Source organism: Eubalaena glacialis, chromosome 1, assembly GCF_028564815.1.
Source record: "Eubalaena glacialis isolate mEubGla1 chromosome 1, mEubGla1.1.hap2.+ XY, whole genome shotgun sequence".
Taxonomy (NCBI): domain Eukaryota; kingdom Metazoa; phylum Chordata; class Mammalia; order Artiodactyla; family Balaenidae; genus Eubalaena; species Eubalaena glacialis.
The window spans coordinates 210233498-210247250 of record NC_083716.1 but is presented as its reverse complement, the minus strand read 5'-3'; the positions used below and the strand labels follow the sequence as shown (position 1 = coordinate 210247250).

The following is a 13753-nucleotide window of genomic DNA, read 5'->3' as shown; positions in this document are numbered from 1 at the left end:
GCCTGTGGCCTGACGCCTTCTAAAGGCGCAGGTTTCTGATTATATCGAACCTCGAGACATACTCCAGTGCACCTGATCTGTGTCAGGCTTCATTAAATCCTACACTGTTCCTAGCTGTTAATTTATTTATATAAGCCGATCTTTCCCCTGCTGATTATAAGACCATTGGCTGGTGTTTCCCTCTCCCCTCCTTTTTCCTCTGGTTGGATTTCTTTTGTGTTTTCTTTGGGCCGTCATTGAAGTGGATGAAAGGCAAATTACAGCTGCAAGAGCCCCAGTGATGCACACAATCAAAGAGAGAAAACAAGCCGCACCTACAGATCTGCAGTTTGGCTCAGATGTGGAGCCCACAACACGGACAAATTAAAACTTAAAAATGAAGCTCTTTTCATCAGAGATTACAGAAAGGCCAACAATGTTTGTGCAAAACAATTGCAGAGTCAGTGAAGAGAGGTGATGAAGACAAACACAGGGCCACAGCCGACTGGCCAGGCTGCGGGTATCTGGGCTAGGAGGGCAGAGTCTTGCTTCAACAGCAAGAACGCACATTTAAACTATCATAAGGGCCAGGTAGGAGCCAAGACAGACGATCCTGGGCCTTGACATCTGGTGTTTATGACCCATGGAAATACAATTTCTGTAACATTTATGCTTGGGTTAGGTCTGAAATACCATACTGATAACAGTGCTGTGTTTGACGCCTAAGATCAGAATCGTAACAGCCTGCTATTTTGGGGAAGAGAGAGTGCACATAGAATAAGCCTTGGGCTCAGAACCAAGGTGGGAAAAGCAATGATGAAATTCTCAAAGGTGGCTCCAAAAACAGTAATGCTAACGAAGCATAAGCGATGGCTAATTTAATTCACTCTGGCAAATTTGGTCCCAGGCCAGCTCATGAAAATGTTGACTGAGCCTGGCTCTTTGCTGGAAATAAATGCTTTTGAAATGCTTTCATTTCACCTTTTGCTAATGGGAACAAATGGCTTTAAGAATAGCCAAATGTTATGTAGACAAAATGGGTAATGATGCTTGTCATTAGAGGAGCAAACAATGCTCTAAACATGGACATTCTGCTCTTTTCTCCTGCAGAGGACAGACAGTGACATCTATACTGAGCCCTCTGTACTGACAACACTTCCTGTAAGATCTGAAAACCCAGAAGCCTGTTTCCTTTAGCACCACTTGGGCAGGTTTATAGCTGTAAGAAGTACTCCTTCCTGGATCTAGGTTTAGAAAGGAAGAAAAGCAGGATTCTGACAGAAATAGGATCTCCTGGACAAGCCCCTTTTCTTGGGACCTTTAGGGATGTTCTCAGACTCTGAGGAAGGCTCCTGGGTTGATGGAATGCTTCTAATACATCCCACGAATAGGGAGTGATGGAAAATTCTTCCACCACCTCTTTTGACCACCATCTAGAAACACTGAATAGCTGGGAGGCTGTCTTTCCTGGATTTTTTGCCTCTAATACCCCTCAGATAGAAATATTTTATATAACTATATCACTAACTACTCAAGAAAGAGAACCAAAAGAAAACTACTCGTCAATAAGCTCTGGCTTTTGAGTAAGTTTCCCCAAGTTCCCCTCCTCAAAGTTATTATAGAATTGTTCCTTTTATAAAATGTTCCACCATGATATTTCCAGGTTCACAGTAATCATATAATTATCTTCCTTACTTGCTCCAAAGTCTGGAATGTCTTCGAGCCTGAACATGCTACAAGTTCCTGTTTTGTCTGGGAAAGTGCTCATAAATTGGAGATCGACGTGTCCGTGGAAGTAATCATTTGGTAGGCAAGGGGTAAGATGTCACCACTTCTTCTCCAAAGGAAGCCATCTGTCTCTGCAGAGCTGAGTACATGATTCAGCTTCGCTCATCCCACCTGCCCCCCCGGGGCCCTTTGAAAGTAGAGTCCAATCTCTGGGGATTTGCCATCAAGAGAAATTTTGTGGAATCACATTGAGTAATTTAGCACTTAGCAACTTTTGCAAAATCCCACACCAATCATAAAAATTGGCTCAGCTGCACAAATTGGATAAAACTCCTAACAAGCAGTAATAAAAAATAAAAGAAGGAGAGGCTGGCATTCAGCCTCAAGGAGAACCTACCTCCCACAGAAATGCCCTGTGGCTCAGAAGGCGATGTATAAACTTTGGAAACATCAGTTCTTTCACAGCCTACATTTCAACTTTGTTCTCACAAGCCAAGGTGAAAAAAAAAAACCCAGATGTTTGTATAAAAATATCATCACTTTATTACATTCCACACAATACACATTCAAATAGTTTCCAACGTCCACAAGTTACTTTGACACACAGGCAACTGAGCAATGCAAGAGATGTCACAGTTATAGGGCGAGGGGATAAGAATAGGAAGTAAAAATCTTTAAGTTTTCTTGTTTTGTTGTTGTTCTTTGGTAATTTTCGATTATTTAGGTGTTTACTTGCCTGCTAGTTTCATTTTTAAAGACAGAGTCTTCTTAAAGATGGGGTATCAACCTCAGAAATATTACTGGATTTCCTATCCTATTCTGGCTTTAATCCCAAAAATGTGGGACAAAGGAAAAGATAATTTATTTTCAGCATTCTGTTTTGTCAGTGGCAATGCTATGATCCTTTTTATTCTTTTTTCTGTCTTCACCGGCAATTAGGGGATAGCAATTGCTAGCGTAGTATCAAGGAAGGGATTTTTAACCCAGAGGTAAGGGTTTCCCTCCTGGAGCTGTTAACATGAAAGCTCTACTAAGGCAAATACTGTACCAGCCTGAGCTAGACCTTCAATTCATTCATTCAGTAATTTTTTAATAGTTGCTATCACCTCTTTGTCTTCTGCGCAGCAACTCTAAACATGCATGCATGCATTCACCTGTCCAGTCTATTTTTCTTAGAAGAGAGGGACCCTTCCCTCCCTCCATGAAATACAGAATTTTGCTTTTTAAAGCTGCAAGGCATGACATTTAATAGAAGAGCTTCCCTTTTAGCATAGTACCTGGATAATACTACGAAAGTCGCTTGGGCTGCAAGAGCGGAGAGAGAGAGAGAGACAGAGAGAGAAGTGTGACATCCCCAGCTGAAGTGCATCATGGGATTCACAGAGATTTGAGCAGTCTCATATTCTCAATGACAGCATGTACATAAAGATGATGCCACATGGGGCATCAGATAAAGATACAGCAAATTTCACAAAGTTGTTGTCATCTTCTTTTAAAGAAGGGAAATCCTCAAGGGTGTATGGTAACTCAGACATTTCCTACACTGGCTAGACTTTCCAGGTGTAATTTCCTGACACCACGCCTCCATGGGGTGCCTATAGGGATGTCAATCATTTCAAGGGATGCCTGACCCCAGATGCATCACTGGATACAGATACTTGAGACAAAAAGCCCTTAGTGATTGGCATGGAAGTCATCATAAGGTATCCATGGTATCCTGCCACCCCTCCTCCCTCTCTCCGTCTTTCTTTCTCCATCTTCAGCTGGGGGTAAGACACTTCTTGAAATCTCAAGGTAGCTCATGCTCTAGCCTTTCATCTTTTTTCCTGGCAGGGCTGCTGTGGTTGAGACAGACCAGCTCTTTGAAATAGAATATGAGTGGGAGAGCACCATTCTTTCAGGAGGATGAAACAAACCAGATGCAGAAGTGTGTGTGTGTGTGTGTGTGTGTGTGTGTGTGTGTGTGTTGGAGGGATCTATGTGGATATTCCGAAAGAATGCTAAGAGTCTCTCTCTCCCAAGCAGCCAAAAAAAAAAAAAAAAAAAAATCATTAGTATTTTGTTCTCAGAAGGTACCTGAAGGCTTTCAGCCCAGGCAACCATCTTTGGAGAGAATCTTACACTTCCTCAGTGGATTCCTAGCAGGAAGGTGAGAAGTAAACACCCCCAAAGCTGAGCCCCAGTACACTGAGAATCTCGTTAAAATACGCATTTTCTACCAATGAAATTGACTTCATTATCGAATCCATCCTTCGTACAATATCATTAAGCAATTTATCTCTAATATCCCCCTCCCTGCGTTGTTTAGAGAGGACGAATGGGCAGCAAAGGATTTATCTTCATTATACCTTCTCCTGACGATGCAGCAACATCTGGAAATGCCAGGCCAGCCTATAAGGGTGTATTTGCCAGATGCCATGAACGCTTTAAGGGGTAGTACACTGGTACATTTTAAAAAACTGATAACTTTTTATTCTCTCATAATATTCAAATAAGTCAGGTGAACAGCCATATATTTTAGTGGCTATATATTCAGGCACCCATTAACACCATAAAAGGAAAGCAAATGACCCCTTTCCCCCCATGTTTTACAAATGCTATTACAATGATCAATATGATACCAAAGAATACGTTTTTTAACCTTCTTCCTCTATCCCATCCTAAGCGGGGCACAATGAATGCCCAGGGGGTGAGGAGGTTCTTTAAAGACAACATTTCATCCTTCCTTCTCCTCCATCTCCTCCTGCTCTCAACAGGCTATTGTTTTTCCTACATCAGTCTCAGATCTGTTCTTCTCTATGACTTATTCCAAGATTGGACTTAACCAATAAAAGCTAAACATTCATTATGAGCTTCTCTTTTATAAGGCAACATGAGACAGATTTGCTTCAGGGCTGGAAGTAGAGATGGTTCCACACGCACCCAATGGCTGTTATCATGTGACTTCAAAGATGCCCGAGACAGGACAAGGGGTCATGTCGGAGTGCAGTGGGGGAACCTTCCTCTTGGGTCAGGCGGGTTGGGCATGGGGACTGGAATGAGAGGGGCCACACTTCTTTTCAGGTGGCCTCTAGTTTTTTAGGTACACGGAGATGACAATGGTAGCCAACAGAAACCCAGCCAGAGCTAGATAAGGCAACAAAAAGCTTCAATCTCTTCTCCAAGTAAACAAAACTAGTACAGTATATTATTTTCTGGAACATGTACCCCCGGAGAAGTAACACAAGAGTTAAAGGGGGCCCTCTCTGAACACACCCACACACGCCCCCCCCAACAATGAGCCAGTCTCTCTCTCACACCCACGCACACACAGAGCTAGTCGCACGCGCAAATGTATACCATGTACAGACACACAGATCCAGGTCTCCCCTCAAGTCTCCTGGCAGACTGACTGCCCACCGAGAGGAGGGATGGGATAAGGCAAGGGGAAGAAACAGGGAACCAGTCTCTGGAAGGAAACCAGCTGAGCCTTGAGTTGTGAAGTGCTTAGGGGTGTATCTCTTCTCGTATTCCAAGATGCAGCATTAGAGCTGGGGTTGGTTGGTTTGGAATCAACAAAAGGAAAACAAACAAACAAAAGAACCCAAGGAGAATGGTCGGGATGGATACGAGCGCACAGGGTTTGGGCCCCGAGAGAGAGATGTCTGAGCGTTCACACAGAGACTAGGCGAGGAGAAAAAAGTGCAAAATCGAGGCAACGTGTTTGCAGTCTTTCTTGTTTGTTTTGGGTGCCGTCCTTGCTTCGGCCCTCAGCAGTGCGAGCTGCGGTCTTGCTCTAGTTTAATGGTTAGGGTGGGCTCCACCGCCAGAGGGGCCCCGTTGGTGTAGTGGGAGGTTTTGTAGGTGATGGAGTGATCGGTCTTCTTGGCCGCATAGCGGAACCGGTGGTAGTGGAGCACCAGGGCCAGCGCGACGGAGACCAGCACCAGCACGGCGCCCCCGGCGGCCATAACGTAATACCAGTAGGCTGGGATGGGCTGCACGGGCACCGTGTCCACTGTGGGCTCGGTCCCCGGTAGGAGGGTGCCCCCTGGTGGAGAGACACAGAAGAGTGTTGCTAGGCTGAGAGCATGCAGACTAATCCAAAATTAATTTAAAAAAAAGAAAAGAAAAGAAAAGAAACACACACATGCTTTGGAGTGGAGAGGGAAGGGGACAGGGGAATAAGATGGTACTGAGTATTTAGTGTGTGCCAAGCACTTTTCAATGATTGATATTATTTCCTACTTACAACCCTATGAGGTAGGTACTGTCAGACCCATTTTACAGATTGAGGAAATAGAGGCTCAGAGAGGTTAAATGAATGGTTATACAGCAAGTAAGTGGGAAGTTCGATATTCAACCAACCAAGAGCTGTGTGATTCCAAAACTCTTTTCTTCTTTCTGTTAAACCACAATTACTGTATAATATATAGAAGCATGATGATTCACACACATCACACACACATGCGTGCACACACACACACACACACACAGAGGAATACATGCAAGTAAGTGATGCTGATATGACTTCTGGGATTCCATATCACTGATTCTCTGAATGGGCGGAAATACAATATTTGGTCTGGCTGGCCAGCATTCTCAAACAATGTATTAATTAGGCTGGCTAGACTTGAAGGGGAATTCCACTTTGGTTTGCCAAGGCTTCCATGCCCACTGAAAATCAGCCTGGTCTTGTCTAAACAGGTCAATTACCACTGTCAAGCAATGAGTAGTGCATCTTCATTTTTTTAATTGAATGGAGGATTTAAAAAGCTGATTGGAAGGAAGCTGCAACCAAGAAATGTTGAGTGCAAAACGATAGTAGGTATGTCAGAGCGAGAGTAAGTGAGAGCAAAGGGAGGGAGATCATTCTAATCACAGAAAAGACAGAGGATGGAAGAGAAGCTAGCAAAGGATTTAGAAGGCAACCACATTCACTGGCTAGCTTCTGGTTGCCATGGAGATGATGTTGTAGATTTAAGCCCAGGGTAACTCTGGGGAAAGACTGGCTAGAGTCCCATTTGATGCAAAACAGTGCTACAACTTGATTCTCCCAACCATTTACATCAGATGAGAATCTGGCCCAGAGTGGGACTAGGAGCTTTTGAGCTTGCCAAAACCAGACATGATCTTTACTTCTGAAAAATGATGTATGCTTAACCTATGAAAAATTCCTCCCTAGCTGCCTCCATCAAGTAGGGGTGGCCAGAAAGATGTATCCTCTCCATCCATGCGATACCCCAGGTGGGAGCCACGGGCGGGAGGTGCTGCTGCCCTCTCCGTGCACCGTTGGTCCTACTCTGTGGGTGGATCTCTGCTCAAGACTCAGACAAGGCTCATTTATATTTTCATGCCTCCCTCACGAGACGCAGAGCTCTCAAGCAGAAGAACTCGCTTTCATCTTGGTTTCTACCTCAGGGTATGCACCAAGAAGGCTCTCCATAAATGCTCGTGATTAAAAGACTGAACTGAGGTGAAGACACCTATTTCTGAGCCAGCGTTTGCCAGCTCCTGTAACCCAAACCCCAGAGCACCTCTTTTTGATTTGGGGACTAGCTGAGGGGTGAGTCAGACCTTCTGATGTCTTCTCAGAAGCGCTAGAAAAATGAGAGCGTTTTTCTTGGAAAATCTTTCAGAGCCTGCCCACCTTCCCAGCTTTTAATCACTCACTGGTTCCTCTAGTTTTAGGGATCCCCTTCTGCCAAGGTACAGGGTTCATTGGTGCCTCTTGGCCCAACAGAAGTGCCACGGGGCTGGAGAAGCTGTGACAAGGATGTGTCACCCAGCATATACTCTGGCAGCCGCAGGCACAGCCCCTGGGGTGGAAAGGATCCCAGAATCCCAGGATCACCTTTCTACACTGTCTTCTTCATTACCCGCTACTCTATGTTTGTTTATTCCCAGACCATTTCCATCTTTTAATCATTTCATGACTGTAGCTGAGAAAGCTCCCTTCCTCCTTTCCTCCTTCCCTCCTTCCCTCTCTCTCTCTGTGACCATATTGAAAATTATGCACAGAAACAGAAAGAGAAAGCAAGGCACTGAAAATGGTTCCTTGAAATGGCCAGCTCGGGAGTCACAAGGAACTGGTGTCAACTCATTATTCAGGTCACCAAGAGTATCTGCTGCCTGGCAACCATCCTGCCATTGGATTTTCATGTGGGCTCAGAAGAATGCGCGAGCAACAACAAAGTGTTCAGGGATGGGCTCCAAGTTCCCCTGTGCCACCGCCTTTCCCCAGAGGGTGTCCTCGGGTCTGCCTCTGATTTCGATTTGGCTCCACGGTGAAACCCATTCTCTAATGAGGCTGCAGCTCACCGTGAGAGGAAAGGAAGGCGGTAAATCCACAGGGTTTAACTTTCCCCTCTGAAGCCCTGACTAGACCACAAAGCAGGAGCACAGATTTTTGTCAAGCAGAAAACTGTCACAACTGCTCAGGTTCCTACCAACACCGCATAGTCTCAGTTCAAAGGTTTGCTTTCCCTCAGCCAAAATGCTGGTTCTCAACGTTAAATACATCCCCTAGGGCTCAACGCGCCGGGGCTGGGGCCTTCATGTGACTCCTAAAGTGTTGCTTATGATAGAGACAAAGTTGGGGCACGGTGGGGAGGATCTAGGGACCCACTGGAGAAGAAGAAATCGCATTCTGTGGATTACAGATTCAGAATCAGAGATAGACCCCTCGCCTCAAGTTCTGCTCTGCTTTGGAAGACAAACTTCACTTTATTATAAAGCCCTCTTCCCCTTTCCCGCTAACACTCCCCTCCCCAGAAATGATTGCCATGTAGAAAATTTTAGTGACAAAAGCAATTTGGTGGACGTCACATTGGTTCCTTAAACTTTTTCCTTGGACATTTGTTTGGAGAAATGAGAAAACATACTATATGAATTTGTGCTTTTATTGTTAAAGGAGTCAGAAAAGAGAGGATACACCTAACAGCCCTCCTCTCACGCCCCTCAGGCAATTTTTGATGACCTGCAGTTGGGGGCCAGAGTTTCTTAGGACTTTCTCCAGCTAAAGAGACCCAGCTCCCACAGGCTGGTGGTTTGCTGGTTTGGAACCTGGCTCTGTGGCAGCCTTCAGGGGCTGTGTGCTAACGAGGCTGTGGTTTGCTAGCCAGAGAAAAGGAAGGTGATAGATCAATAGGGGTTAAATCCCCTTTCAAAGCGCCTTTCCAGATAACAGCAGCAATCCCAGGAATGTCGGATGGATGGATGGATGGGTGGATGGGTGGATGGATGGGTGGATGGATGGGTGATTAGATGAATGAGTGGACAGATGAATGGAGGAATGAACTTTGGACCTACATTCAGACTCCCTGGAAAAAATGTTGATGACCTAATGGTACTTCATAGAATAGTTATTCTTGGAAAGTGTTAGATTCTGTTAGCTCATACCATGCCTCTATGTCAAACTGCAAAAAGGTGCCCCCTTTGGGCAGATGCTGCCTGCACCAGGTTCCCAGGTTGGTGAGTGGCTGCATTTTAGCCCCACTTGCCCCCCTCAGCCATATGGGATGGCTGGGCCTTTGCTTCACAACACAGGAGCCAGGGCCATGTCCCCCAGGATGGCAGAAAGAATGCAGGTGACTTCAACCTTGCCCAGCACTGGTGATGTGCGGACCTGAATGTCCCCTCTGATTGTTCTAACGTCTCCCACTTACTCAACATACCTTGTTTTCCCCCCAATTGAAAAATGCTTTCAACGCCTCTTCTATTTTTCATTAATTTCCACCTTCTAATTTTCCGTAAAGTTTTCTCATCGTGTGAGATAATGAGAAACGGAAATTTAAATAGTCAGTAACTCCAAGTGTGTTTGCAAGGTTGAGCAGGCTGCCACCTGTAAAGTTCTGAGCCCCCTGGAGAAAGCGGTAATGTGAAGGTGGAGAATTCGAATTTTGAGAAACAAATTCTAAGAAGCCATGCATGGAAGGAAAATAAGGGGAAAAAATGACACTGTCGGTAGCTTTCTTCCATTCCTATTGTGCAAATAGGGTTACAGAATTAATAAGCAATTGGGAAATGTGACCATAACTACAACTATAATGAATGGACACTTCCGGGGCGCCGGGCATTGGGCTATACGGTGAATCATCTTTATTCTTCATGACTCTCAGATAGGAGAGCTGAGAACCTGAGAGGATAAGTGATTTTTCTCCCAGTTTTACCTGTAGGAAAACTGAGGAGGAGGGCGGGCGGCAGCCCACAGTGAAACCCTAGAGATGGCTCAGAGCCCTCAGAGGAAGCTCACACCGCTGGGAAGTGGCAGGGACCACGTGGACCAAATCCTCCGCCCGTGCTGGAACCCAGAGGTCAGATAACCAAATCTGGCTCACTGCCTATTTCTGCACGTCTTGGAACACGGCCACCCTCATTACATATGGCTTCTGGCTGCTTTTGTGCTACAGTGGCAGCGAGTAGTGGTGACACAGAGTGTCATAAAGCCCAACATATTTACGATCTGTCCTTTTAGAGAAAAAGTGTGCAGACCCCTGTTCTAACCACGTAGGGATGGAACACGAAGCAGCCCTCCCCCTTTCTGCCTCTTACTTCTGTTGGAAGCTGTCTGAGGACTGTCTCAGTCAAGTTCTCACTGAATCACCGGAAAGAGACAGCATCTCCTACAGCTAAGTTTATGACATGTCCTCCGGACCTGGAGGAGTCACCCAGGTTTCCAAAAGAAATGTTTCGAAAGACACCAAAGGTAAATCATCTCTCTCAGAGGGGAAAAAACAAAAAGGTTCATTGCAAATCAGAACTGTTTCAGGCCTGGCCTGTCTGCAGTCTTTTAGGTATAGGTTGAAAACGAAGAGCTGGTGAAGGGGCATTTCAGATGAAAGATTTATGTAATTTGTGAGATTAAACGAACAAAAGAGAAGGCTGGCTCCTCTAGAAAAGTCTACAGAAGAGAGTCGAAGAATATGGTCACGCCCACTCATCTGTTGGGAAGAAGAATGCAGAAGTGCAAAATTTCCCTGTGAAATGACTCTTCCGGGTTGCCTTGCACTCGGTGTGTGTGGGGATCACCGGAAGGTTTCCACTAGGTTAGCAGGAGACCTGGTGGTCTCCCACATCTTTCTAAACCCCCCCTAAACTCAGATCTGTGGCTGGCTGAAGTCTCAGACACTTGTCCTCTCTTTGGTGGCACTTAGGCTACTTCTTTTATTTATTTTTATTTTTATTTTTTTTAACATCTTTATTGGAGTAGAATCGCTTTACAATGGTGTGTTAGTTTCTGCTGTATAACAAAGTGAATCAGCTATACGTATACATACGTCCCCATATCCCCTCCCTCTTGTGTCTCCCTCCCACCCTCCCTACCCCACCCCTCTAGGTGGTCACAAAGCACCGAGCTGATCTCCCTGCACTATGCATAGGCTACTTCTTTTAAACTAAGGCTTCTCCTTCCTGTTCCTGGAGAGAGGAAAAGTCAGCAAAAAGAAATTCCTTCTCCCCTTAGAGAAACTGACGTTGGCAGCTGTTTAGATGAATGGTACACGTGCGGGGGGAGGGAGGGCGTCAGGCCTCTGTGACGTGAACCTCACAAAGGATGCCTCGGCATCCCCTCAGGCGAGCAGCCACAGCCAGGCGGTGAGCGGGTCACACACTTCTCATCTCCAGGCTTCCCCGCTCAGCAACACCTAGCCCTGATCTGGCAGCTGGGCACGTCGGGGGGAGGGGGCCGAGGAGAAGGAGTCACACCCCACAGCTGCCTATCTGGAGCCCTGGCAGGGTTCAGGAATACCTCTCCGCCTTTCATCAGAGGATTACTGCAGGAACGCCGATTAACCCTCACTGTGTTTCACGAGTGCTTCTAGTCGAGAGAGCCAGAGAGCCGTGCGAGGGAGGGACGCCAAAGAAAGAGGGAATTTGAGGCCAACCCCACGTCCTGTGCCCTGGGTTGTGGGTCATCACACTGGGGGACAAAGCCTCCGGAGGCAGCCGACTGGTAGATCGACCGGGGATGAGGGTGGGGACAGAGAGATGGGGGCAGGAAACGGCGAAGATGTGTCAGTTGGTACCAAATAAACAGAAGCGAAAACCTGATGCATAGGGTCAAACCCCAGCCAGCTCTGTCGTTAGCCCAAAATGGGCCCCCTCTATGCCCAGGAGATAGCCTGTGCTGTCCACTTTCTGCTGGTTTTACCTGGTTGAAAACTGCCAAGGACTGCACAAGGTGAGACCCAAAAGATGGGCCCGATGGCCCTCAGAGCTGGTCTGAGGCATAAAACCCACGATCACAGCCTTGAACAGGAGCTACTGATGTTCCTTTTAGCATCCATCAGTGGTAGACGCAGCACTGCTGAATGCTTCACTCTCACTACCCACCCCCGTGCCCAGGATTTCCATGGGTCTCTGACGGGTAGGGTACCAGACTCTGTCTCTTTGCTCCCGCTTTGTTCAAAGCCCACAGCCTCTAACATGAATAAGAACTCTTGCTTCCACTGCGACCTGCTAAATATAACCGGCTGGTTAACAACGACAGAACTCTGATTATGGGCTTTATATATTTTTACTGGCTTCCTCATTGCTCTTCTTACTTTTATTGAAAGAGGAAAGTGTTGGTTAAGAAAAAATAATCCATCACCTTAATTACACCCCTTTTCGGTTTTCCCCCATCCCCCGACCCTTACACACAGTTTTTCATTTGTAAAAGCTCAAATTCTAGAACAAGATACATGACGGCACTTTGTCTATAGCCAGTGCTTTTTAAAAAGAAAAGAAAGAAAGAAAAAAGAAAAGCACACCCAGGCTACATTGTTTAGAACAACAGCAAAAAAGTCTCTTTAAACATCACATGACAACACAGCTTATTCACTCTCTCCTCCTCGTCCCTTCTCTACATGGCTCTCTTTTTCTCCGTGGCTTGTTTCTCCTCACTACTGACTCATACCCCGGTATGCAATCAAAGTATACACCCCGAGCAGAAGACACAAGGTGATTTGAATTAAAAGAGAATGTTCTATGGCAAGAAATGAGTAAGAGGCAGAAAATGAAAGACACTTCAAAATATAAAAGATCAAGACTATCTAATAAGTCCCGGTCCAGAGGCCACTTTTGTTGCATTTCCTTCAAGATTTACCTAGTACACATAGATCTCTCCTAAAGAATAAGATTGCTTCTGTCTCGTGGTTAATATATAATGGAAAAGAAAAACAACCCCAATTCAAAAAAACATACTAACAATATATATGCCTGTTGTTAATATTGTTTCACCATCAACTTTCCATAGCCTGCTTGCCCCAAACCTGATTTCTCTGTTTCTCTTTTTGAGTGAAAGCCTGGTTTAATCCCCAAGGCATCCACACCCCCAGCAAGAGAGGGCTGCTGCTGCCCTGACCAGGAGAGGTGAGTAGGTTAGAGAGAGCGAAGGGTCCTCTTTCCTCTCCCAAATGGAAGGCTTCGCTCAAGTCAAAATCCAGAGGTGCCTGCTGAGGTCAGAGGGGCCTCAACGCAACAGAAGCCTCCCTGGCCCTGGGTTCATCTGGCTACCAAGTCAGAGTTCCATGTAAAACTTGCTGATGTAATTGAAACTGTCCATTCTCAACTCCTATCCTGCTATTGACTCCTTAGCCAAGTCTCTGCTCCCCACAGCTTGGTTTCCTCCTTCCAAAGATGCTCGTTATTTCTCAAGACAATAGCCGTGGGCCAATCCATGCCACTCGTGGGCTGCCTTTGCTTAACCCCCAAAGCAGCCCATCGGGAGTGCACTGGAAATTCTTACCTTCGAGTCCCTAAGCCCTGTGTTTATTTGGGCTAAATGAGCACTGCGGCTCTGAGGCTGTTGTATTTATATATATATTTTTTTACAAGAGAACATGACGGGCTTGTGACGCTCATGGTAAACACAGCCTCCGGGACAGCACATGTGCCCTGGTTTGTTTATTCTCTTACAGAAGCAAAGTGCTTAGCCACCGTACGTGTCATTCATGGACCCAGACATGTGTGCTCACACAGCACAGTGTCTGCAGCAGGGGCTGTAAGTCTGTAACCAGCCTTTCCTGGGAGCTTTGAGTCTCAACAATCAGTCAAAGTCATGTGAAACAACATAAGCAAGTTTCAC

General features: G+C 45.9%; 1 protein-coding gene across 3 annotated transcripts in view; it reads right to left on the bottom strand.

The window, feature by feature from the left end:
* The window catches only part of NRP2 (neuropilin 2), a 114660-nt gene that overhangs the window by 16051 nt on the left and 84856 nt on the right, over positions 1–13753 (bottom strand). For 2 of the 3 annotated variants that reach the window (XM_061186715.1, XM_061186724.1), the window contains exon 16: positions 2227–5737. The exons of the other annotated variant lie outside the window; for it this stretch is intronic. In XM_061186715.1, coding sequence (XP_061042698.1) covers positions 5457–5737 — 281 coding nt within the window. In that variant the 3' untranslated portion in view covers positions 2227–5456. Of the gene's footprint in view, positions 1–2226; positions 5738–13753 lie in introns of those variants that run through there. 3 annotated transcript variants of the gene reach the window in all.